The sequence below is a fragment of the Mesoplodon densirostris genome, chromosome 13 (genome assembly GCF_025265405.1).
Source record: "Mesoplodon densirostris isolate mMesDen1 chromosome 13, mMesDen1 primary haplotype, whole genome shotgun sequence".
Classification (NCBI taxonomy): domain Eukaryota; kingdom Metazoa; phylum Chordata; class Mammalia; order Artiodactyla; family Ziphiidae; genus Mesoplodon; species Mesoplodon densirostris.
The window spans coordinates 64807094-64831750 of NC_082673.1; the positions used below are offsets into that span (position 1 = coordinate 64807094).

At 37.3% G+C, this 24657-nt stretch overlaps 1 protein-coding gene across 3 annotated transcripts in view; it reads right to left on the reverse strand.

The window, feature by feature from the left end:
• Positions 1 to 2240: 2240 nt before the first annotated feature.
• RSPO2 (R-spondin 2) overlaps positions 2241 to 24657 on the reverse strand; it is a 158606-nt gene continuing 136189 nt past the window's right edge. For all 3 annotated transcript variants that reach the window (XM_060116205.1, XM_060116204.1, XM_060116203.1), the window contains one exon: positions 2241 to 2353. In XM_060116205.1, coding sequence (XP_059972188.1) covers positions 2241 to 2353 — 113 coding nt within the window. The remainder of the gene's footprint in view (positions 2354 to 24657) is intronic.

A 24657-nucleotide genomic window follows, 5' to 3' on the forward strand; every position in this document is an offset into this window, starting at 1 on the left:
ACTTGTGTATTGCTTAGTTTATACCATGCTGTGGTGACCGTACTTTACACATTTTACCTAACTGAATCCTTAAGACACAACCCTACACATATTTTACTTAGTCTTTAAGACATAGCCCTACAATGTAGGTAATATTGTTGCCTCCGTTTTACAGATTAGGAAACTGAGATCTGGGGAGATGAAATAATTTGCCCCAGGCTACCCTCAGAGTCTAGACTAGACCTCAGGTAGTGTGGCTCTAAAATCCCCACTCTTAATCACTCTGCTGCAGTGCAATTTATAGCTAATCTAGTTAGTGTCCTAGATGTAGTTACAAACATAGGTTTTAAAATTTTGTCTGCTTTTTTTTAAAGACCAATATTTGGGGGTACAGTTGTTAAATATTACTTTTTTCCCCTAAATATATCTCTAAAGAAAAGAATATCTCCACAAGAATAATTTTGAATTTTTTTAATGCACTAAAAGAACATCCCAGAAACAGAACAGGTATTGACTTATTAACGATGAAGCACTATATAAAGAAGCCCCCTCCCCACTTAGTAAATAGGAATATAGTGTAAATAGATGTGAAAGGAGGTGAACACTTTAGGATTAAATGCAAACCCTAAAGTTGTATACAACATTCATATATGGCTTATTATCTCATAGCAATAGTATTTTCATAATGACGTATTTGACATTCATATTTATTGGTAAGATGCTTTTGACTCAAAAGTTAAACAAAAACACAGAAGAGGTAGTTTAGCAAATGTAAGGTGAGAAAAAGGCTTTACTTGGCTTTGTTTTTTTCCTCAAAAATCTACAGCCATTCCTTTTTTTTTCTAATTTTCTTCTGGATCATCCAGGAAGATAGTGATGCTTTTGGAAGAAGCCAATTCAAAATCCTCTAAGAACTGATTCCCCCAAGTGGACAGTGATGTTTTTTGAAACAACTGCTCTGAAAGTCACCTGGGAAGTCTCCACAGTGTTCCTCTCTGTCTTGGATAAGAAATAAATTCTGTTTCAAAGGAGACCTGTTAAGATCTGACCAGCAGTTGTAGGAATTTATTATGTTTCTCCTCCAATTCTATGCATGGTCTCATAAGATGGTAATTTCTACACTGACCTAAGAATATTGGTAGATGCTCTGTCATTGCAAGTCAGGAACTGCTTTAAATGAAAACTATACATATTGAAGTTTGCACTTAAAAGTTTGAAAAATTCTCTAGTTGACCTGTGAAACTGCATGATGAGTACTACAAGTGACTGCATGTAATTCCTCATGTTTTCAGTTGTGTTTCATAAAGTCATCACATCTTAGACTCAAGGCGAGTTTTGGCTTCTGACTGCCAGAGGCCTCATGCTTTAGCTGTGGTGAGGAGTAGGGAAGGTCTATTGATATTCAAATTCTCTGACAGGGGTCATTTGACCCTATGTACAAACTAGCTTATCCTATCCTTACAATGAGAAATAAGCCCACAAAGAAAAGAAAAGTTAAGTTTCAAGGGGCAGAAAAACATTCATCAATTCGCAAAACTAGAACAGTCATTTACCAGACAATGGTTAGGAACCACTAGAAACAAAGTGACATAATATTAATCAGGTATGACTTGTTGCACAGAAGAAAGCATAAGTACAGTAAAGAGGTTTATATGTAGCCCCAGCAGAGTATGTACACATCCAAGCTGCTGTGAAACTGAAGGGGAATTCCTGCAGCGAACCCCAGCTAAAAGCAGTCTCTGTGCACAAGAGTAGGAAGGTAACAGATGCTGAGAACCATGTGTGGTAACACTAAGCAGATATCCACATACCTTGATCCTTGAAAATGCAATATGAGAAATAAAGGTCACAAGTGAAATAGCACTTTGCCTGCCAAGTGCTGTCTTTCCATAAATATGCACAAGTCAGTTCTCCAGTGGGGGGGTCTGCAGCCTCACACCCCCTGCCCCTCTGTGGGACCAGGGGTGGCTCTCTCTGGGGAGCTGAGTCACACGCTGTACACTTACTTATTCCTGCTGCCACTGCTGCAGGTCGCAAGCTCCCGCCTTCACAGTCTCCAGATGCAAATCAAAGCATAAATAACACAGAGACCACGCTCGTGGCTCCTCCTCTCACAATGTTACTGGGAACAGGTACTGGTCCGAGCAGCGCAAATGCAACCCACCAGTGTCCGGGAGTGGAGAGTAGCTTTGTGCACTTTTGCAAAAACAACCCCCAACCAAAAAAACAAAACAAAAAAACACCACCCTGTGTCTTTTATTTTACTGGTTAGCTCTGTCTGTAGCTAGGAAGACGCTGTGTTGCTCCTGGGCTCTTTCTATCAGCTTCTTCTTCTTCTTGTTCTTTCTCTCCTTTGCCTTTGGCGCTCTCTTCCCTACAACAGGGAGAAGAGAAAGAAATGAAGACATGTCAGAAAAGGCTCTTTCTCTAGGAAAGAAAACACAAAACATTAAGAGTTTTATACAAAGCCCATCTGGAAAACATCACCTATGGAAAAAGCAGCCTCAAAGAGAAAATTGTTCACATTAATTTTGACGGAATAATAATAATTTACTAAATTGGATATGCTGTCTCAAACAGAGACTGATCTTCCTGTTACAGGGAACTGGCATATTTAAAAACCTCCCAGCGGCCTGATCAGTCTTGCAAATATCATTCTGCCACAAAAATTCCATTTATCCCCTCCTCCTTTTAACAATGCTACCCTTTACTAGACATCTTTACATCTTTCTACTGCTCCATATGTCAGTGGGTCAAAAGAAAATAAGCATCTATCTACAGTAAATATACCAGAAGTTTCAAACGCCCCTCTCCCTACCCCCACGGGAGAAGAAAACGTCTAGCTTTTAACATTATTCCCTCAGTGTTCTCCAAAGGCCAATAAATGAAATGACATATGTAGAATACTTTACTTTCTACAAAAATTCATGAGGACATCATTTTTATGTGGCTTATGGCTTCTTATACAAATCTTCTAGGCAAGTTGGTCTTATTGAGAGCAAGAAAAATGCTTGCTTATTTCTGAAGAGCTGATAGGTGTGTGTTTTACTACCAGAAAATCACACCCTGTTATCCTATTTCCCTCTTTGCCTTAGCCACCAGGAAGCACAGACCACAGCTAAATAGTTGAGGTTTTCCTCCATCAGGAGTTTTGGGATGCAGTTTTCCCTTTGCCTCTGCTGTATTTTACTTTTTCCATCTTGTGGTATGGTTTCCAGTCTTTATAAAGTCTCAGCATTTCTTTGCAAGTATGTCTACATAGGACTGTGAGAAAAAAGAATAAGGAATATAGGCATTTGCTTTAGGTCCTTTGGGTTCTAAGCACATAGGAATCGTGGGATTTTTAGAACAGAAAAGAGCTTGAAAGTTCATCTGCATTAGAAGTTTGGTGCTATACACCTTCAAGACAGGAAGGTTCTTCCTCACAGACTAGAAAGAATCCTCCCGTCAGCTCTTCTTCCTCCTCTACCTGTCCCTACTTCCAATTTTATCATGTAGTTCCACAAAACTTAAGCTTTCTCTTCCTGTGAGGTATAGCTATTAGACACCGCAGTCATCAGTACCACAAATAGAACATTCCGTTCTAATCCATGCTCTCCATCCTTCCCACACATAAGAAACTCAATATTCCCAAGGTCCTTTCATTACAGGGATATAGCTGGTCAGCTTTTCAATCCAGGCAATGGAGAAGTGGCTGATATAAGACATGGAAAAGAAATAGACCACAGGTTAGGAAGATAGATATGAGCCACAGGAAACCAGAGTCACAGGAGATTAAAGGAGGCCATGAGATTTTTAAGTAAGGGAGATGGTTCTCATTTCTGCTCTTTCTGATCGGAAAGGGTCTGTCTTGTTTGAGGATGGAAAAGTCTTACTCGTAAGACCCTAGATTCAATAAGTAAAACTTTGCTGAGTTCAACTTTTTAATCACAAGAACAAAGATAAAAAAGAATAACTTATTTTTAATAGGACACTACAGTAAAATAATAAGAATATAAGCATGCCTCATATTAAATTATGAAGGTCCTTGAAGTTAACTTCTGGTTCTCATTAAATTCTGGCATTATGTTATAATGGCATTTTGCCAACTTAAAACGTAGTTAATCCTACCCAATGAAACTTTAGTCCAAGGCATCATTAGTCAAAGAAACTGTAAAGTTACAACTATTTAGTAACACTGTTTCTAATGATGAGACACACCTAATAAGGACAGAGAGATGAAATACTTAACATAAAATAGCATATATAAAAAGAAGTTTCACTTATAAAGTTTTATGAGGAAGGTTTTCTTAGTTCTATATTTTCTCTCAAAAAACAACCAAAAAATCCTTAGTTAAAAAAAATCATTGCTGACTACCATGTAAAAATTCAGTTTGTGTTTCATTTATTTAAAGGCTGGAGTTTCTTTTAGAAACAAAATAAAATTAAATGAAAAAATAATGCAAACATTCCTAGATTTTAAAATGTGTTTTGTTAAGATAAAACTATACTCAATATAATTTAAAGAAAACCTTTCCCAATCACCATTTCAATTCTTTGTATAAATTATGTAGTTGAATGTTAGATGTATACTCCTTCGCTAACGGCAAATCTATGCTAAGTGACTGCAAACTCTCATTTTCAAAGAAGGTTAATTTCATGTCATTTACCTAATATCAGTATATTATTCTGATGTAATTGCCAATATCAAGTAGTTTTTGTGTTTGCTGGCTGATAGAACATTGTGTAATAGAAGTTCCTCAATATTTGCATAAAGCAGTTCATATTTGGACAAAAAACTCAGAAATGCTTCTGAAAACTTACTTTATAGATTATATGATTTTCCCATTGGCGATAAGTTTTATGGTACTTGTTCTAACTAGAGATGTTTTGGGAGACCTTATTACAACCCTAAAATTTTTCCTCAGATGTCTCTTTTAAATGACATCTCTGTGCTATTTGTTCACTGCTTGGTTTTGTTTTTGGTCAGCCCCACTTCTCACGTAGGATATATTTGCAAATACCAAAGGCTTAAGACGATTAGCCAAGACTTGACCATGGATAGTTCTAAATTACCTGAAAATATTTTGTGGTCCATAGTAGGTTGTTTGGACTTTAAGCCAACTCAAAGTAGTAAAATATTAAAACATAACCCTAACAGAGTATGAAAAGGGTCTTGCACACATTTTCTTCTGAACTCTACTAAGATTTTCAAATATAAGGAATTGGTAAGATTAAGGCTAACAGAAATATATATCCCTATCCTTATCTATATATTTGAAAATAAGTTATATTGGACCTACTAGTGTGCTAATTTGTTTCCACTTAACTTCTTTACATCTGTGACTACGAAATTAGACTCAGAGAATGACTTGTGTACTTTCAGATTGTTCCACATTATCAAGTACATTCACCCTGAGCATTTAAGGGCAAATATGCCAGTCACCCAAAGAGTAATTCAACCCATGGACTTAACTTTCTTACTTCTCAGTTCACAAGAGAAGATTTGGCAAATATACTGCCCAGGATGAGCAGAAAAGGTTTGAGTTTTATGAGGAGATTGTCAGCCTTCAGCTATGTCCAACTCCAATGAAAAATTCTTCATATCATTGTCCTGAGTACTTGAAGAATGCAGTGGCCTTAAATTACTATTGGGAGAATCTCTTCAAGATCAGGCAGAATCTGATCTACAGAGCAAATCTTTACAGCACTGTTATATGAATGCAAGAAGATGACTGGCCCAGATATAACAGTTTTTAAGGAAAACAATGTGGTTTAATAGAGAAAGGTCCTCTCTGAGAGGAAGGAAACCTGGTAGGTAGGCAGTCTCATAACTGAGATGTCTGGTAATACATTGTGGTTGTGACTGTCAGTTTCTACATTTATAGGATGAAGATGCTACAATTATCTTTCACTAGAAAGTCATGAGGCGTCGTGTGAAAAAGTTGTGTTCCTAGGATGAAAAGATATGTAAACTATCACTAGCGAGACAAGATTATTATCAAAATGAACAAAGTTAGAAAGATGCTATCAAAGCCACACTCTAACCAACATAATGACATTGACTTGCACACATGTGGAAATGGTCCAACAGGATAACCTATCAACTCTTCTACAGGAAAAGGTGAACAGTCCCTTATGGAAATACTTGTAACATCCAGCTGTAGATTGCTGCTCTTAGAATCAGGAATAGGACAGATTATTTGGAACCAAGATATCAGGCAGACTTACAAATTACATGAAGCTGTGAAAATACTGACTCCACTGCCAATCAGACATGAATCTCATCCTTTCATAAGCTCCCCAATTCAAGGAAGGTCTTCAAATGATTTTTCCTCTCACTAGATTTAGGTAAGAGTCTTTTTATCATTGGAGCAATGGTTCTTGTACGTACATCAGTAAGGTACAGAGGCTGTCTAGGGTTTGCATTATGATTACTAAGTGCTTTGAGAAAGACTTCCTAATGGTAAATACAATGAAAGAAAATTGAAGAATAAATTCAGTAGCTGTGACTGTGGAAAAAGATAAAAGCTTCTCTCTATACATACATACACAAACACATACACATACACACACACAAAACTGAGCAAAGTAAGCTACATCATGCAAATGTAATTAACTATAGTTACCATTGTTATAGCCACAACTATGATGACAAGGCTAATCACCTGAAACGAATACCAATTTTTACTAAATTTTAATGGTAAGTCTGTGATGCTGACTTGAAACCTAGGCTTCACTGTATTTATGAAATTCACCATGGAGACTTGAGAATCACCTCCAGTCATCCTTCAAAGCAGCTAAAACTGAGGACAAGAAGTCTGTAACTACTAACTCGATGAATCTTGTCATACTTCAGAGGATGTGCTGGAGGCGAAACATAAGGTTGCTTCCACATCTAAAGCCACAAGGACTGAGATGTAGACAATAAATAGTAATTGGGTTATTTCTTTTTCTCTTATGAGCAACTTTAGTTTGCCCAAGAATGAGTAGCAATAGAGATTTATTTATTTAAGAGTGATTGATAATTCTCTGGAAGAATGCCAGCCGATTCCTAAAATACTTTAAAAGCTCAAAAAATAGACAAAAGACCTAAATACAATTCATAAAGGAAATAAAATAGCTAATAAATATATTTAAAGAATCAAATCTCATAATTAAAACCTCCAACTAAGTTGAGTTGCCACTGCAAAGATTCTTAAAAGTAAAAATATGTAAAAAGCTAGTGAGAAAATGGTAAGACAGCATCAGGATGCATTATGAGAATATAAAATTGATACAGCCTTTTTGAAGAGCCATCTGGCAATGTATACAAAAACATTAAAAATATTCCTAACTTTTGACTCAGATTTAGGAATCTATTCTAGGAAAATAACCTAAAGTTGAACAGAGATTTCTGCATAAAGATGTTTACTATAATTCTGGAAAAATTGTAAATTACCTAAATGTCTGACTACAATTTTTTATGGCCTCTTCTTTTTATGATTACAGAAATAATAAAGTTTCTTTTCAGCTATGAATTGAAGTATTTTGTATTTTAAGGCCATGACAGTTAAATTTATTCCTAAGATTACTACTACTACTTGTCCCTAAAACTTGTCATAAATGGGTATAAGAAAAAGCCTGTAATACAAAAGCATTCCTACTGTGGTGGTAAGCAGGTTCTTTAGTGGAGAGATCAATCACAATTGCATCTAACACAGGAAAGTTTAAGAACTACTAACCTAAATATTTTAGACATTAAGAATGGATGTTAGCTCACAAAGCTTCTTGTACCTAGAAAGGTGTCCAGGTAGGCAAATATGATGAGCATGACTGGGATCTACCCCTCTATATTCTACATAGTCCAAGATAAAAATCTTTCCACTGTTCATAATGGTTCAGAACAACATACTGATGGTTACTTATTTACATCAGCTGGAGAGTCAGAGACAGTGAGCTAGAACGAGTAAAGCAAATGAAACTATTTGGCTCCTTTACAGAACAGAGTTCCTTAATTGACATTTTAAGTAACATCTATCTGGTTTTTCAAAAATACACTCTACTAAAAACATTTCACAGAGAGAGATCGTTGTCTTTTTAAAGGACTGGTAAATTGTTCAATAGTTGTTTGATGACTGTGATCAAATTTTGTTTGAGAAAAAAATAATCTAGAGACAAGCCAATAAATGTCATAGTGTTGAAAAATAACAAGCCACCTACTAAGGAAACTTTACTGGACATCTTAAATTTCAAGTCATAACTTGAAAGTTCCAAGTGGTCACTTAGTCATTTCATCTTTATAAAAAAAAGAAAGAGCATGTGCTTTCAAAATCTATACACAATCTGGAGATAGCTTACCAGTTAGCTTGTTCATCTTACAAGGCTATTGATGGAGACTGACAACCATCCAAAATAAAAAATAACTGACAAAATGGGCTTCTCTAAACATACAAACATGAAATCATTCAGAATTCAGAATACTTACTACCCATGCAGATTTATACTAATTTGTAAGCTATAATTCAATAAGCTGATTCTGACTGTGTTACTGTTCTTTTATCTGTAAAATTTTACCATAATTTTTGTTGCAAAAAGAAGAGTACAAAATGGCTTCCTTTCCATTTCGAGGCCTCTACTCAAAGACATTTTAGTAGGCATGAGGTCTGTTGCCTATTTTGCTGAAAGGAAGTCCCATTTGGTTTAAAAAATCTTGTTTCATTGTTCAAATCGATGAAAATGGAAGAGAAAAGCTAATACTGAGGATGACCTGAACCTTTATGAATTAAGTGTATCACCACTAAGATTTCTTGCACATGGTGTTTCAAAATTTCCTCATTGTATATAGCTCTGGAGAAAATTATTGTTCTTCGGGTCTAAGATACAACTTCTATTACCAAGCCCTTACCAACCCATTTGAAGCAGTAAAGACTACAGAAAAGTAACCTAAATAATATCTTGGTTTGTTCCATACAACATTGATCACTCCAGTTGGTTTGTTTAAGTTCTTACAAATCTGGTACCTCAAACAGGAAAGAAAAAAATAAGTTTAGACAAGATTCCATGGAGTTTAAGATAGGTGAGAATAAACAAAAAGAGGTGGTTTCAAAACTGTCTCAAGTTCTTTTCATAACTACTTTAGGTTCACTGTCAAGGACAAAGAGTTTCAGAGTAGTGAAAACTAAAATCATCCTGTCCAAAATTTCATTTGTGTGAAAAAAATAAATATATAACTCTACCACAAGGGGGCAGTAATTCACTTTTACTGTAAGAGTATCTCTAGTTAAAAATATATATACAGGGGAGCTTTTAGGCTCTAACTTCTTAAATACTTTCTTTTAACCCCAACTGAAGTCGTCTTTTTTCTTTTTAGCCAATGGTAAGCTCTGTGGTGGACTACAGAATAGGTAGCAAGATCCAAATGCTGCACGAGGAAAAATGGAATTACATTTCTATTAAAAAGATGTTTGAAGGTAAAGGAGGCTAAGAGAAAAGAAAGATGAAATCTGCTATTCAAACGGTGATTTAGGGGAAAAAAGCATTATTCACAAACCCAGGTTCCCATTTTCTTACGGGGAAAGTTAACATAAACTACCTGCAGAGAACAGGTCCTTTTCTCTTAGGTCTCTTATCTATAAGAATAGAGTTGCAAATCAAAAAATGATCATCATTATCTTCTGGTGCAGGGAGTGCACAAAGATTTAATATCAAGTACAAAAGCTGATTGTTAGGTGGTAACTCCTGAGCAAGGCTTCTGATCACATTGGCTTCCCAGCCTCAGGCAGTGGACCATGTTGGGGAGGGTGGAGAGACAGCAAGTATACCTGACATTACTACCCTCTGCTCTAGTCCAACTCTGCTAAATGCTTTAGAAATGAAGCAAGCCAGGCACAGAGAAACCCAAGTGACCTATCCAAGTTCCTACAGCTAATTAGCAGCAGAGCTGGACTTGGAACCAGGTCTCAATATTTCTCTCTTATATAATTTTACAGCTTTAAAAGTCCCTGGATAAGAACACAGCAATAGAGTTATTTTTCAAGAAAGACAGAAAAGTATTAGAAGACAGCTAATATTACTCTGACAGAGTTCTATGAGAAAAATCCATGGCCTCATCATAACTGAAAACCCATTATGAACTGTTAATACGGCATACATGACAACTTACCTGTAACTTAGAGACTTTCTATAAATATACACTGCATTGAATTCATTGCTTATTCTTTTCCTTACTTTTTATCAAGATGCAATCTATAAAATTTCTTGGTGGGGTAAGTGGATTGGTGGACATTCCTGCTATGGACCATGCACTGTAAGTGCTTCATACACATTCTCATGTAATTGAACATCATCAAAAAATTTAAGCATTCAAACCGTTCTGCTAGAATGTCATGCAGCTATGCACCCTGAATTTATTCAAAATAAATAAAATTTGCAGAAAACAATCAGGCTCATTTGCCACTCTTAAATTAAGTCAGAAAAAAAAATCAGGTTTTGCAGAGAAAATGATACTGATTTCATTTGATTAGGAGTGATGGGATAACCAGAGAAGAATTCCAAGTTCCTCCAAAGCTGACTTCATACTATAACGGAAGGTACCTTTTAAGATAATTCCATTTGAAAAAGATGATTTAATCCCTTCATCTTGGGCTTCAATCAATAACCATTAACTAAATGAAAAAAAAAAGTCCAAGAAATGAAATTTAGGACTATCATCATACGGCAAGCATTTATTTAATTTGGATTCAACACAATTTGGAACTTGAAGACATACTTACAAGCAATAAGAACGTAAGTAATGGTTTCTACATGGTAGCTACGTCAGAGCGTGGGTTATCAGTCCAGCCTATGGCTCACCTTAGTGGCAGGCCTTACATGAGGACAGTCAACACAGGGTGACGTGAGGGGATGCATGTTCCAGCCTCCATAACTGCATCCCCTCCTCTGTGCTCCTGTAGCACTTTGAACCTCCCTCACTAAAAAATGTACCACCTTTTATTGCAATTTTATGTGTGCTTATATTTCATGGCTACTAGTTGGTGAATAATCACAAATAGCTACAATGTAATGCCAATATGTGCCACAGAGTACTGGTTAGAGTCTTCCTAAAAATTAAGTTACAGATATTCACTCAAATTTATCTCAATTACTATGGTGAGTTAGAGCAAAGATGTCTGGGCTAGATCCGAACACTGAATGTGGTCAGGAATCAAAACCATAGAGTCTTTGTCATCCATCATCAAGCGAACTCTCTTGCTCTTCCTGGGCTCCACCTGGCTTCCGCCCTCAACTCCAGCTTACACGTGGTTTATGAAGGCAGCCCTGGCCCTGAATAAACCCATGACCTTTCAGCTTACCTCCCTCTTATAACGGCGTCAGTCTCTTTTGCCTTAATTTCATATTCCCAAGAGAAGAACTCAACATGCCTTGCTCCCCCTCAGTTAAATTACAGAGTCATGGATGCCTGGCCAGTCCATGGATAGGTCACTCCCAGGTCTAGCCTGGAGGGGTGGGTGAGTCACATGACACTGGACTAGGCAGGCATCTAGGATACATGGTTAAGAACATGGGTTTGGGGGTCAGACAGTCATAGATTCAAAGCAGAGCTCTGCCTCTCAGAAGCTAGTGACCTTGGATCAGCTACTTTTTCTAAGGCTTACTTTTCTTATTTCTGAACTAATAATATCAATGGTACCCACCTCAGCATTGCTGTAAAGGATAAAGAAAAAAATGTGGGTCAAGTTTCAGATACTATACCTGGCACGTACCTGCTAAATCAATTCTAGCACCAGATGAGGTGGCTCGTGTGTATTATTTCTAATCCTTATGACAGCCCACAAGGTAAGCATTATTTTCACTTTGCCGATGAGGAAATAGGTTTAGAGAAGTTAAGTAAACAGCTCAGGATCACATAGCTCGGCAGTGATTCAAACCAACATCTGGCAGATTCTAAAACCTGTACTCTTTCCACTATACTCTTTGGATCCCTTGTGCCCAGCAAAACTTCTTTGATCTCATAATCATTTAAATGGCTGCTGAACAAACAAATTAATCAGTAAATACTAGGCTGGAGGCATCAAGATCCCCACCCAGTCCCCCAGCACATCAGGGTACTCTTGGGCCATATTAGCTCCCCAGTGGGACTGGCCTACAACCTCTATTTCTCATATTAATTATTCCTTGGGTTAAAGGCGTTCAAAGCCTCAGTTTCCTGGGGTCAAGCAACACATTTAGCGCAACTCAGTATCAACAGTGCGCCCGTGGTAAAACTCAAGGGAAGATGACACAGGATGTTTCTTTTTCAGCTGAGAGTTGGAAGAAGTTTAGACCTGTGGTTCCAAAAGCTAGTTTATGGGCCAGAGATAGTACAATCCTCCAGGGAGTTTTTTTTCTTTTTTTAAATATAGGTTTCCTAGCCATACACTGACTCCTGAATGAAACCTTCAGGAGGGAAAATCCTGAATTTTTTTGCTAAGCTTCAGACATGATTCAGTGCAAAGTTAAGATACATGCAAGTCGACAGCATAAAGCTGTGCTGAAAAGGGTGTGGGCAGGAGAGAGAAAGGACTTTGGAACAGGATAAAGAAAGGAGTGCTAGGCATCCCTTCAAAATGAATGGCTTCCTCCTTCCCAACTGAGCTGACAGGTAGCTTCCGAACTGTGAAATGAAGCAAGCCTCTTTGTGTCTTGACTCCCTTCCTTAGGTTCTCTTTGTGGTGATGCCCCGAGAAAGCAGCAGAAATCAAGCTGCCTGTGTTGAGAGGAATGTACACATGAAGAAAGGGTCCCTTATCTTTTTGTTCAAGCTAGGTCTCTCATGTTGTAGGTCACTCATGTTACAGCAGATTCATTTCTCCTGTGGTTATATTCCACAAACTTGCTTTACTCTAGATTCTCTAAAGAATCTCTCAATTCACTCAACAGGTTCTGTTTTGAAAGACAGTCTACTTGGTTTGCAGAAATTCTAAAGAGTTGGACAGAAAAAAAAGAAAACAAGATTATAGTTGAAAAAAATTAAAATTATTATCAAATTTGGAGCTTCTGCCTTACTAGGATACAGATCTCGCACTTCAAAAATTGGAAAAACAAAAGAAGGACCCCTTAGACCAGGTGATGCAAATACCGGAGGTATTAAAATATTATTGGTTGTATCACAGAAAGAAGGAAGCATATTACAAGTCTTTTTCCTTCTTTCAGAAAGATGCTGTGAGTTTCCTCCATGTTATTAAATCATCATCATCACCATGCTGCTGTTAGCTGTGTGCCAGGCACTAAGTGTTTTACATATGTCAACTCATTTCATACTAAAAAATTCCTATGAAATAGATACTCTCTTTGGTACCACTTTGCTGAAGAAGAACCAGAAGATCAGAGAGGTAAGGTGACCTAAGATGCCACAGCCAGTAAGTGGTAGAGTTAGGATTTGAATGCAGTCTCGTCCCAAAGCTTACACTCTTATCCATTATGCTATACTTTCTCTCATCACCTTTGTGGTATAATAAATGTGATCTCCTTAGAGGGAGGAGAGGAAGAAGGAGTCAGTGTTACACTCTTCCCTTTAATCATAAACTCCCACAAACCCTGTGGATAGGTCATTCAGTCAAAGGGTTGAACCACTAAATTCATAAAATGGAGGCTGGGACCATCATTGGTTTGTCACAAGACCAAGATGATCAAGGGCATATTTTCTTTGTTATTCTTGCAGAACAAGGAAAATAAACAAATATTTGCCAAAATAAATAGTCTCCATCTATAAGTAAAGACCAGATAAATGTTTTGGTCACTGTAGAATCTCTGTCAACCACCCAAGTAGTAGCAATGGATTTCAACTAGAGGAAAAATATTTTACAAGGTGCTCTAAATAACATGTTCAACACACCTAATGATTATTAGAGACATCACCACTCTAAGGTTTCAAAAAGTCTGCAACCTTTGCTGGGTTTTCTTGAATCCTAATATCTTTGTGATTACCAGATATTAAAAGAGCAGAATATAGCTAATAATTATTTTTTCCACAAACATCCTACTGTTTAATAAAATGAGTTTACTTCCCCCCAACAGGAAATTGTACACTCTCCAGAAAAAGTACAGAGACTGTTAAACATATAAACTGAAATCAAAAGAAAGTGCTAGGGCCTCCCTGGTGGCGCAGTGGTTAAGAGTCCGCCTGCCGATGCAGGGGATACGGGTTCGTGCCCCGGTCTGGGAGGATCCCATATGCCGCGGAGTGGCTGGGCCCGTGAGCCATGGCCGCTGGGCCTGCGCATCCGGAGCCTGTGCTCCGCAACGGGAGAGGCCACAACAGTGAGAGGCCCGCATACCGCAAAAAGAAAAAAAAAAAAAAGAAAGTGCTAAACATCCATACACACACACACACACACCCATATACATAATAAGTATCTGTAGTATTTCTCAAGCATTGCTCATGGTCATGTTTATATCACTATGTTCTAATCAGTTTTATTTGACTTAAGTGTTAAAGAAAAATGAGAAATGAAAAGTTTACATATAACATGAAAAAATTTTTAATGTAATGGAAATTATTTAAAATAAATCATCACTGAATCAGATATCCAAGAGGAGTCTTGCATTCCAAACTACTATAATTTCAGTAAAGACATCACCTGGAATTTGATAAGAAAAACTACATAAAAGAATATCAGTGAGCTATTACTATGTTATAGAATACATACTCTCACAGTCTGAGCAGGGCAGGTTCCAGGACCTGAGCTGAAACTTGACCTAAAAGCATCAACATGAAAATTGTTATTTTAAAAAGGACTTTGAGGAAAGACTACAGAGAATGCTTTGCCAAGAAACAAAAGAGATGTCAATGCTCACAGGATATGTGAAAATTTATCTTCTAAAATAGAACTTTTTCTACTTTTCACTATGTTGCTAATCAAAAATACATAAAATTATAGCTACAAAGCTACAATACAACCATAATAATTTCTTTATCTATTAGGGAAGTTAAAGACTGAGTTACTGAGAACAGATATGAAAAGCTTTTCTGCTTTAGCATTTTTCAAAAATTAGGTAACCAGTTTTCTGAAAACAGCTTAATTAGAACTCAGTTGGAAAACAAGGAATGAATTAAGAAACTTCTGGAAATCGCTTCCAATCAGTTTGATTCTAATACAAAACCAAAAAATATGTATGGGTGATAAATATAAGATTAATACTTATACTTTGATACTTTTTTGAAGGAATAAATATTTTTAAACTGCCTTAAATTAATGTGTTTCCAAGTCTTCTTATAGAAAAATTTAAAATTCCACCAAATAATGCCATCTAAATATATTGTTAAAAGCTAAATTGATTCTAACCTAAATCAAGTCTTTTTTTGAAAGAGAACTGCAGATATATTTTAATGACTATTTAAACTTAAATTCTGGGTCACTAAAAGTTTCAGTAGCAATGAGGTAGGCTATTCAAAATTACTGGAGACAATTTCTCTGAGGGGTGTGTGTGTGTATTCATAAATGCATGTGTATCCAAAATACATCCGCCTCCATAGACTATCTGGGCACGTTAGTTGAGAGAACAGCTTACTTTCATGTAAATATATGTGTGTTTATCTTACAGCATAAAATTATATTCTTTAGGATTATGACCAACAAATTACAAGTTTCTTTTAAGATAAGACTAAAAAAATCTGGGAAATTAAAAATTATAAACTCAGAGTAGCAAAATTGCTACAGTAAAAGTTTATGGTTTAGAGTCACCACTAATCAATGCTATTTTTCCGGCTCTGACAGAACATTTTGCACTGAACAGCAGAGTTTCTTTAAGCATCCAGTTTTTGTGCCATAAAATACAGGGAAATGATTCCTATTAACTAAGAGCAGAGCATGACCTAAGATCTCTCCTCCAGTTCCTGTATTTATAAATAAAATATGGAAACAACCGAAAATCTGGACAAGAGGAAGTTGTGTGGTGAGAGGAAAGAAGGGAGAGAGGAAGGAAAGAAAAGGAGGGAGACATAAATGATTAATTATTATGGCTACCACTCAACTCAAATACAAATTGGTCTAGGGGACCATTTTAGAAATATTTCCTCATTTATAAATCAATCACTGATGTCACCCAAATGACAAGGAAACATTTTCATCATGATAGGGTATGATTTTTGAAGGCTTACTATACTACTACTTGTTAGAGCTTATAAGCTGGTATAAAGATTGCTTTGTCATAGGTCCTATCCTAAGGATTTCCATTACAAAAACACCAATGAGACTGAATCATAAAGAGGTTCTAAACACATGATCCTTTGGGGAAGTTGGCATGGGAGATGTTACAAAAACAAAATGTCAACATTTGGGTCATATGCCATTTTGTTCTAAGTATTAAAGAAATACTTAAAACGTAAAAAGGCAGTATGATGACTATAGTTACTAATACTGTAGTACATACTGGAAATTTGCTAAGAGTAGATTTTGGGTGCTCTCATCCAACACACAAAAAGTAGCTATGTGAGAAGACATGTTAATTAGCTAAACTGCAGTAATCATCATGTAGATGTATATCAAATCATCATGTTGTACACATGAAATATATACAATTATTATTTAAAAACTAAAAGAAAAGAAAATGGCCATTTGATTTGGTCAATAGGATGTCATCAGTGACCTTTAAGGCAGGAGTTCAGTGATGCTGAATGCAGAGACCAGGCGGGCCGGAGTAAGTCAGAGTTGAGGGAGGGAAGACGAGAGAGTGAAGGCTCCACTACACAGCACTGTTCTGAGAGAGACAGGAGGGGCGAGCAAGGGGTTCTTCAGGATGGGGAAATCTGAGGTTATTGAAGGCTGAGGAAGAGAAGCAAACAGAGGGTGGAAATGGTTTCTTCTATGGCTACAATGTGTCTGGCCACATTCACATTATCAAAGAGATAAAAAAGCAAAGATAAGGGATTCTCTCCAGGCAAAACTGTATTAGCGACTTATCTAGTAATATTAGATTTGAGCAATCGAAACTAATTCCTGTGTAAATCGCTCTGTCTATGGAGTGCATGGAAATCCAGAGGCCACGGACATGTTTAATAACCCTCCTTGATTCCTAATTCCTTACTCATACTGTCATTCCTAGGTCTCTTTACAAGAGAAAGCCAAAAAATTAATGGTCTTTCCAGCAGGAAAGAATTGAATAAATGTATTCTCTGTGCCAAACTGTGATAATAAAAAGTAAATAAATAAAGTTAAAGGGAAAAAAAAGTAATATTTGAGCATAAATCCTTTTCCAAATTCATACCACATAACTCCACAAATTGCGCATTATGTAAGTTGAGTACACTGATGAAATACTGTGGCTTTTCCATTGAATAATAAATATTTCCTAATGCCAGCAAAATTTTATTTTATAGGTAGAAATTAGATCAGTTCCCATTAAGGGTTATCTTAATGCATAATGTTGTGCGGGTAAAGAGTTTTTTCCCTAAGTGCTACTCCATGGGAATTTTATATACTATCAACTACGATTGGTATGTACCTATATATGTATACATTCAAAATTAAGTGCAACAAATTAAAATATGAAGTAGATGAAAAAAATAACAAAGTATTTACATATATGTCTGGTTTAAGTGTAAAGTAATACAACTCTTCTGAAAGGAGCTTTTCCCCTATGTTTTCTTCTAGGAATTTTACGATTGCAAGTCCTACATTTCAGTCTTTAATCCATTGTCAGTTAATTTTTGGTGATGTAAGATAAGGGTTCAAATTCATTCTTTTGCATGTGGATATTTAGTTTTCCTAAAGCCATTTATTGAAGAGACTATCCTTTCCCCATTGAGTATTCTTGGCTTCCTTGTCAAATATTAGTTGACCAGATACGTGTGGGTTTATTTCTGGACTTTTCTATTCTGTTCCGTTGATCTGTGTGTCTGCTCTTATGCCAATACCATACTGTTCAGATTGCTATAGCTTTGTAATATAGTTTGAAATCAGGAAGTGTGATGCCTCCAGCTTTGTTCTTTCTCAAGAATTGCTCTGGTTATTCGGGATCTTCTGTGGTTCCATATGAAAATTAGGATTGTTTTTCTATTTCTGTGAAAGATACTATTGGAATTTTTATAAAGATTACTCTGAATCCATAGATGGCTTTGGGTAGTATGAACATTTTAACAATATTAACTCTTCCAATCTCTGAACATGGGCTATCTTTCCATTTATTTGTGTCTTTTTCAATTTCTTTCATTAATATCTTGTATAGAACATTCACTTCCACAGTTAAATTTATTTCTAAATGTTTTTTACTGCTTTTAATGCTATTATAAATGGGATTATTTTATTTCTTTTTTTCCAGTAGGTCATTGTTAGTGTACAGAAATGCAACTGATTTTTTGTGTGTTGATTTTGTATCCTGAAACTTTACTAAATTTGTTTATAAGGTATAACAATTTTTCGGTGGAGTTTTAAATTTTTTCTGGGCACAAGATCATACCATCAGCAAACAGCCGATTTTACTTCTTCCCTTCCAATTTGGATGCCTTTTATTTCTTTTCCTTGCCTAATTGCTCTGGCTAGGAATTCCAGTAATATGTTGAATGGTAAGACTAGGCACCCTCTCAACTGCATGGTCTTTGGTGAATGCTGCAGGGGGAAGGATGTCTTCAGAGGCCACGGGGGCTTTTGGGGTTCTCAGTGGTAACTCCCAGTTCAGACGTTAGGCACCAAGGCAAGCAGCAGTAGTGGCTGGAGCCAGTGGTGTGCACACACTCAGGCTTAGGAAGCCAGCTGCAGGTAGCTGGGTAGTGGCAGGGGCCAGTTGCACACACACACACACACACACACACACACACTGGTGGGAGGCAGGGCAAGCAGTAAAGGCTAAGGCCAACTGCAGTGCACTGGAAGCTGTGAGGGTGCTGGCTGTCAGTGTGTACTACCGTGGCTTCTGGTTCTGGTCTCTGGTGCACAGCAGTGGAGCCTGGCATCAGGAGTCAGGCTGGTAGCATGTGGTATATAGCTGGAGCAGCTAGCTGCAGATGAGCCCAGTAGTGCAGGCCAGTGACAGAAGACAGGGCCAGATCCAGGACCACATGCAGCTGTGGAGGCCTTGGGTATCAGCATGATCTTCCATTCTGTAAGACCTGGTCACAGGTGCACACATGGCAGTGGAGGTCAGATAAGCAATGCACAGCTACACAGCTGGAGGGGTTAGCCCAGAGAGCACACACAGCAGCAAGGTCAGCTGGGGGGGCTCTGGGCTGGCATCTGGTACTCATGCAGCCACAGAGGATCCTGGGCTTTTGCTGGGGTGGGAGGGACAGGGGAGTGGGGAGGGACTCAGGAGGCTGGTGTCAGCAAACATGAATATCGGGGGGCAAAAACCCAGTGACATCTGTGGTGGCTGTGCTGGCCTTTGGTTTCTTCAGTAGTGAAAGCTGCTGTTTTCATCTGCAGGACACGTCACTGGGAGCAGTGGCTTCTTTCGCTGTGTATCTGACACTGGAGCCCGTGCTCTTCTTCCTTGTCCCCACCCATCTTTATAGGTCATGTCTCAGGTTTGCTGGTCTCTGGTGGTGGTGACTGAAGTGGGTCCTTCATGTAATACTCCAAAAGGCTGGGGAAGCTGGTCATTCATCCCACTCTTCCTCTCCCTGTGAGGCAAACTCTTTCCAGCTGGGGAGTTTTCCTTGGTGCCAAGAATGCAGCCTTGGGGGATAGGATGATGGAGGTGAAAGGAAATGTTCTTCCTTCTCTTTTTGTGTGGTTATTCTCAGGTTTTTTTGTTCCACTAGGTTGCTGAAGTTTCTCAAGTGGATTCCAGAGCTCTCCCAGAGCTGTTTTTGTTTGTGGATAGCTGTCTAATTATTGATTTTTGTGGAGGGATGGGGGCTGGGGATCTCCTACTCTGCTATCTTGGTGAAGTGAGAGATAATTCTCTACTTTACAAACTGAATGGTAAGGTACAGGGATGATTTTATCATTGTTCTTTAAACAGTAAATATAAATTACACGTACTTTTTAGTAAGTATAATATTTCTTTAAAAAATACAAAATCACTGTAAAATATCCACTCCCAAAATAGAAAAACAACTCCCAGAAATAACCATAGTTAACCAAAGGTATGTGTGTGTGTGTATATATATATATATATATCTATATAGATATTTCTATATAGATATATATATATATATACACACACACACACATCCTGTAAACAAAAGTGTTACTGTATCATAAATGCTAATCAACTACTTGGTTTCTTAAGATATTCTGCAACGTTTTTTTAAGAAATGAATACACTGGCATTATACTTTATAATTGTTGTATATTGAAGTATATTTCTCTCCTTTCAAAACAGTAATCCTCATTATCTGAATCTAATTCATTCCTGAAAACATGCTGGATGGCAAATTTTTGGATAATGGAGGCTTGTCTTCCACTTCAAAAATGGAAAAAGTAATTTATTTCCAGTTTATGAAAATATCCTAACTAATTTACTAGAATATCACTAAAATCCTTGAAAACATCTATGTAATAATCCAACCAAGGCTTTCTGAATTAAAAAAGAAATTTAAATAACCTAATTACCTGTTTAATAAAATTCAGTAATCTCTGATAGATGTGTTTGTGTTAACCAAGCAATGATACTGTAAAGTACTGGAAGCCTTCTATATTGGGAAGTAAAGTAAGCAGTGAAAAACACTATAGTGTGTGACCCCAAGATAGCTGCCATCATTTTCTTCCTTACTTGTATGCGTATGCCACACTTCATCCACAGGAGGAGTCTGTTCCTCCAGTCCCTTTGAATCTGGACTGGCCTTAGCAGCTTGCAAGACAGAGGTAATATTCTGGAACTTCTTTCATTAGAAGCATTGCATCTCCATTCTGGGTCCACCATCCTGTGAGGAAACCCAAGCTGATCATGTGGAGAGGCTATGTGAGTAGAGAGACAACAGCCAGCACCAACTGTTCCAACATGCCAGCCCAGGAGCCAAATATGGGAGTAAAGAAGCCTACATATGGGTCCACCTTCAGCAGTCACTTGACACAACAGAATGAGTGCCCCCAAGTGAGGCCCTCCCAGCCACAACCTGTCCACTCTTGGATCGATGCAAAATGATAATGAAATTCTTGATTTTAAGCTACTAAATTTTGGAATGTTTGTCACTAATTAATAGAGAAACGCAAATCAAAATTATAATGAGGTATCACCTCACACCAGTCAGAATGGCCATCATCAAAAAATCCACAAACAGAGGGTGGAGTCAAGATGGTGTAATAGGAGAACGTGGAATTCATGTCTTCTCACAAGTAGGACACCTACCAGGCACCAGTGGGGGACCATGGACGCCTAAGGGGATGGGAGGAACCACCAGTGACCAGATTGCAGGATCTTGGTTCCCAGGCCAGAGTTCAGGCCCAAGCTCCTGTGGTGGGAGCTCTGAGTCCAAACCGCTGGAATAACAGAGAACCTCAGACCCCAGGGAATATCAATCAGAGTGAGGCCTCCCAGAGGTCCTCATCTCAGCACCAAGACCCAGCTCTATCAAACTGCTTCCAAACTCCGGTGCTGGACATCTCAGGCCAAAGAACCAGGAAGACAGAAATACAGCACCACCCATCAAAAAAAGAAAAAAATAAATAAAACGACAAAATAATTTGTTACAGACAAAGGAGGAAGGTAAAAGCCTACAAGACCAAATAAATGAAGATGAAATAGGCACTGACCTGAAAAATAATTCAGAGTAATGTTAGTAAAGATGATCAAAAATCTCAGAAACAGAATGGAGAAAATACAGGAAACATTTAACAAGGATCTAGAAGAACTAAAGAGCAAACAAACAGTGATGAACAACACAATTACTGAAGTTAAGAATACTCTAGAAGGAATCAATAACAGAATAACTGAGACAGAAGAATGGATAAGTGAGCTGGAAGTTTAAAAGGTGGAAATAACTGCCAGGGAGAAGAATAAAGAAAACAGAATGAAAAGATGGAGGACAGTTTCAGAGACCTCTGGGACAACATTAAACACGACAACATTAAACACAACCACATTCGAATTATAGGGGTCCCAGAAGAAGAAGAGAAAAAGAAAGGGTCTGAGAAAATATTTGAAGAGATTATAGTCAAAAACTTCCCTAACATGGGAAAGGAAATAGTCAATCAAGTCCAGGAAGGAGAGAGTGTACCATACAGGATACACCCAAAGAGAAACACGCCGAGACACATATGAATGAAACTATCAAAAATTAAATACAAAGAAAAATATTGAAAGCAGCAAGGGAAAAGCAACAAGTAACATACAAGGGAATCCCCATAAGGTTATCGGGGATTTTTCAGCAGAAACTCTGCAAGCCAGAAAGGAGTGTCAGGACATATTTAAAGTGATGAAAGGGAAAAACCTACAACCAAGATTATTCTACCCAGCAAGGATCTCATTCAGATTCAATGGAGAAATTAAAAACTTTACAGATAAGCAAAAGCTAAGAGAATTCAGAACCACCAAACCAGCTTTACAACAAATGCTAAAGGAACTTCTCTAAGGAGGAAACACAAGACAAGGAAAAGACCTACAATAACAAACCCAAAACAATTAAGAAAATGGTAATAGGAAAATACATATAGATAATTACCTTAAATGTAAATGGATTAAATGCTCCAACCAAAAGACACAGACTGGTTGAATGGATACAAAAACAAGACCCATACATATGCTGTCTACAAGAGACCCACTTCAGACCTAGGGACACATACAGACAAAGTGAGGGGATAGAAAAAGATATTCCATGCAAATGGAAATCAAAAGAAAGCTGGAGTAGCAATTCTCATATCAGACAAAATAGACTATAAATTAAAGACTATTACAAGAGACAAAGAAGGACACTACATAATGATCAAGGGATCAACCCAAGAAGAAGATATAACAATTGTAAATATTTATGCACCCAACAGAGGAGCACCTCAATACATAAGGCAAATGCTAACAGCTAAAAGGGGAAATCGACAGTAACACAATAATAATAGGGGACTTTAACACCCCATTTACACCAATGGACAAATCATCCAAAATGAAAATAAAGGAAACACAAGCTTTAAATGACACAGTAGACCAGATTGCCTTAATTGATATTTATAGGACATTCCATCCAAAAACAACAGAATACACTTTCTTCTCAAGTGCTCAGAGAACATTCTCCAGGATAGACCATATCTTGAGTCACAAATCAAGCCTTGGTAAATTTAAGAAAATTAAAATCGTATCAAGTATCTTTTCCAACCACAACACTATGAGACTAAATATCAATTACAGGAAAAAAACTGTAAAAACTACAAACACGTGGAGGCTAAACAATATGCTACCAAGTAACCAAGAGATCACTGAAGAAATCAAAGAGGAAATCAAAAAATACCTAGAAACAAATGACAATGAAAACACGATGACCCAAAACCTATGGAAAAGCAGTTTTAAGAGGGAAGTTTACAGTAATATGATCCTACCTCAGGAAACAAGAAATATCTCAAATAAACAACTTAAACTTACACCTAAAGCAATCATAGAGAGAAGAACAACAACAACAAAAAGCCGAAAGTTAGCAGAAGGAAAGAAATCATAAAGATCAGATCAGAAATAAATGAAAAAGAAATGAAAGAAACAGTAGCAAAGATCAATAAAAGTAAAAGCAGGTTCTTTGAGAAGATTAACGAAATTGATAAACCATTAGCCAGACTTATCAAGAAAAAAAGGAAGAAGACTCAAATCAACAGAATTAGAAATGAAAAAGGAGAAGTAACAACTGACACTGCAGAAATACAAACGATCATGAGAGATTACTACAAACAACTATATGCCAATAAAATGGACAACCTGGAAGAAATGGACAAATTCTTAGAAAAGCACAATCTTCTGAGACTGAACCAGAAAGAAATAGAAAACATAAACAGACCAATCAGAAGCACTGAAATTGAAACTGTGATTAAAAATCTTCCAACAAACAAAAGCCCAGGACCGAATGGCTTCACAGGCGAATTGTATGCAACATTTAGAGAAGAGCTAACACCTATCCTTAAACTCTTCCAAAATATAGCGGAGGGAGGAATACTCCCAAACTCATTCTCTGAGGCCACCATCACCCTGATACCAAAATCAGACAAAGATGTCAGAAAGAAAACTTGAGGCCAATATCACTGATGAACATTGATGCAAAAATCCTCAACAAAATACTAGCAAACAGAATCCAACAGCACATTAAAAGGATCATACACCGTGATCAAGTGGGGTTTATTCCAGGAATGCAAGGATTCTTCAATATATACAAATCAATCAATGTGATACACCATATTAACAAATCAAGGAATAAAAACCATATGATCATCTCAATAGATGAAGAAAAAGCTTTTGACTAAATTCAACACCCATTTATGATAAAAACTCTCCAGAAAGTAGGCATAGAGGGAACCACCTACCTCAACATAACAAAGGCTGTAGATGACAAACCCACAGCCAACATCGTTCTCAATGGTGAAAAACTGAAACCATTTCCTCTAAGATCAGGAACAAGACAAGGTTGCCCACTCTCACCACTATTATTCGACATAGTTCTGGAAGTTTTAGCCACAGCAATCAGAGAAGAATAAGAAATAAAAGGAATCCAAGTCAGAAAAGAAGAAGTAAAACTGTCACTGTTTGCAGATGACATGATACTATACATAGAGAATCCTAAAGATGCTACCAGAAAACTAACAGAGCTAATCAATGAATTTGGTAGAGTAG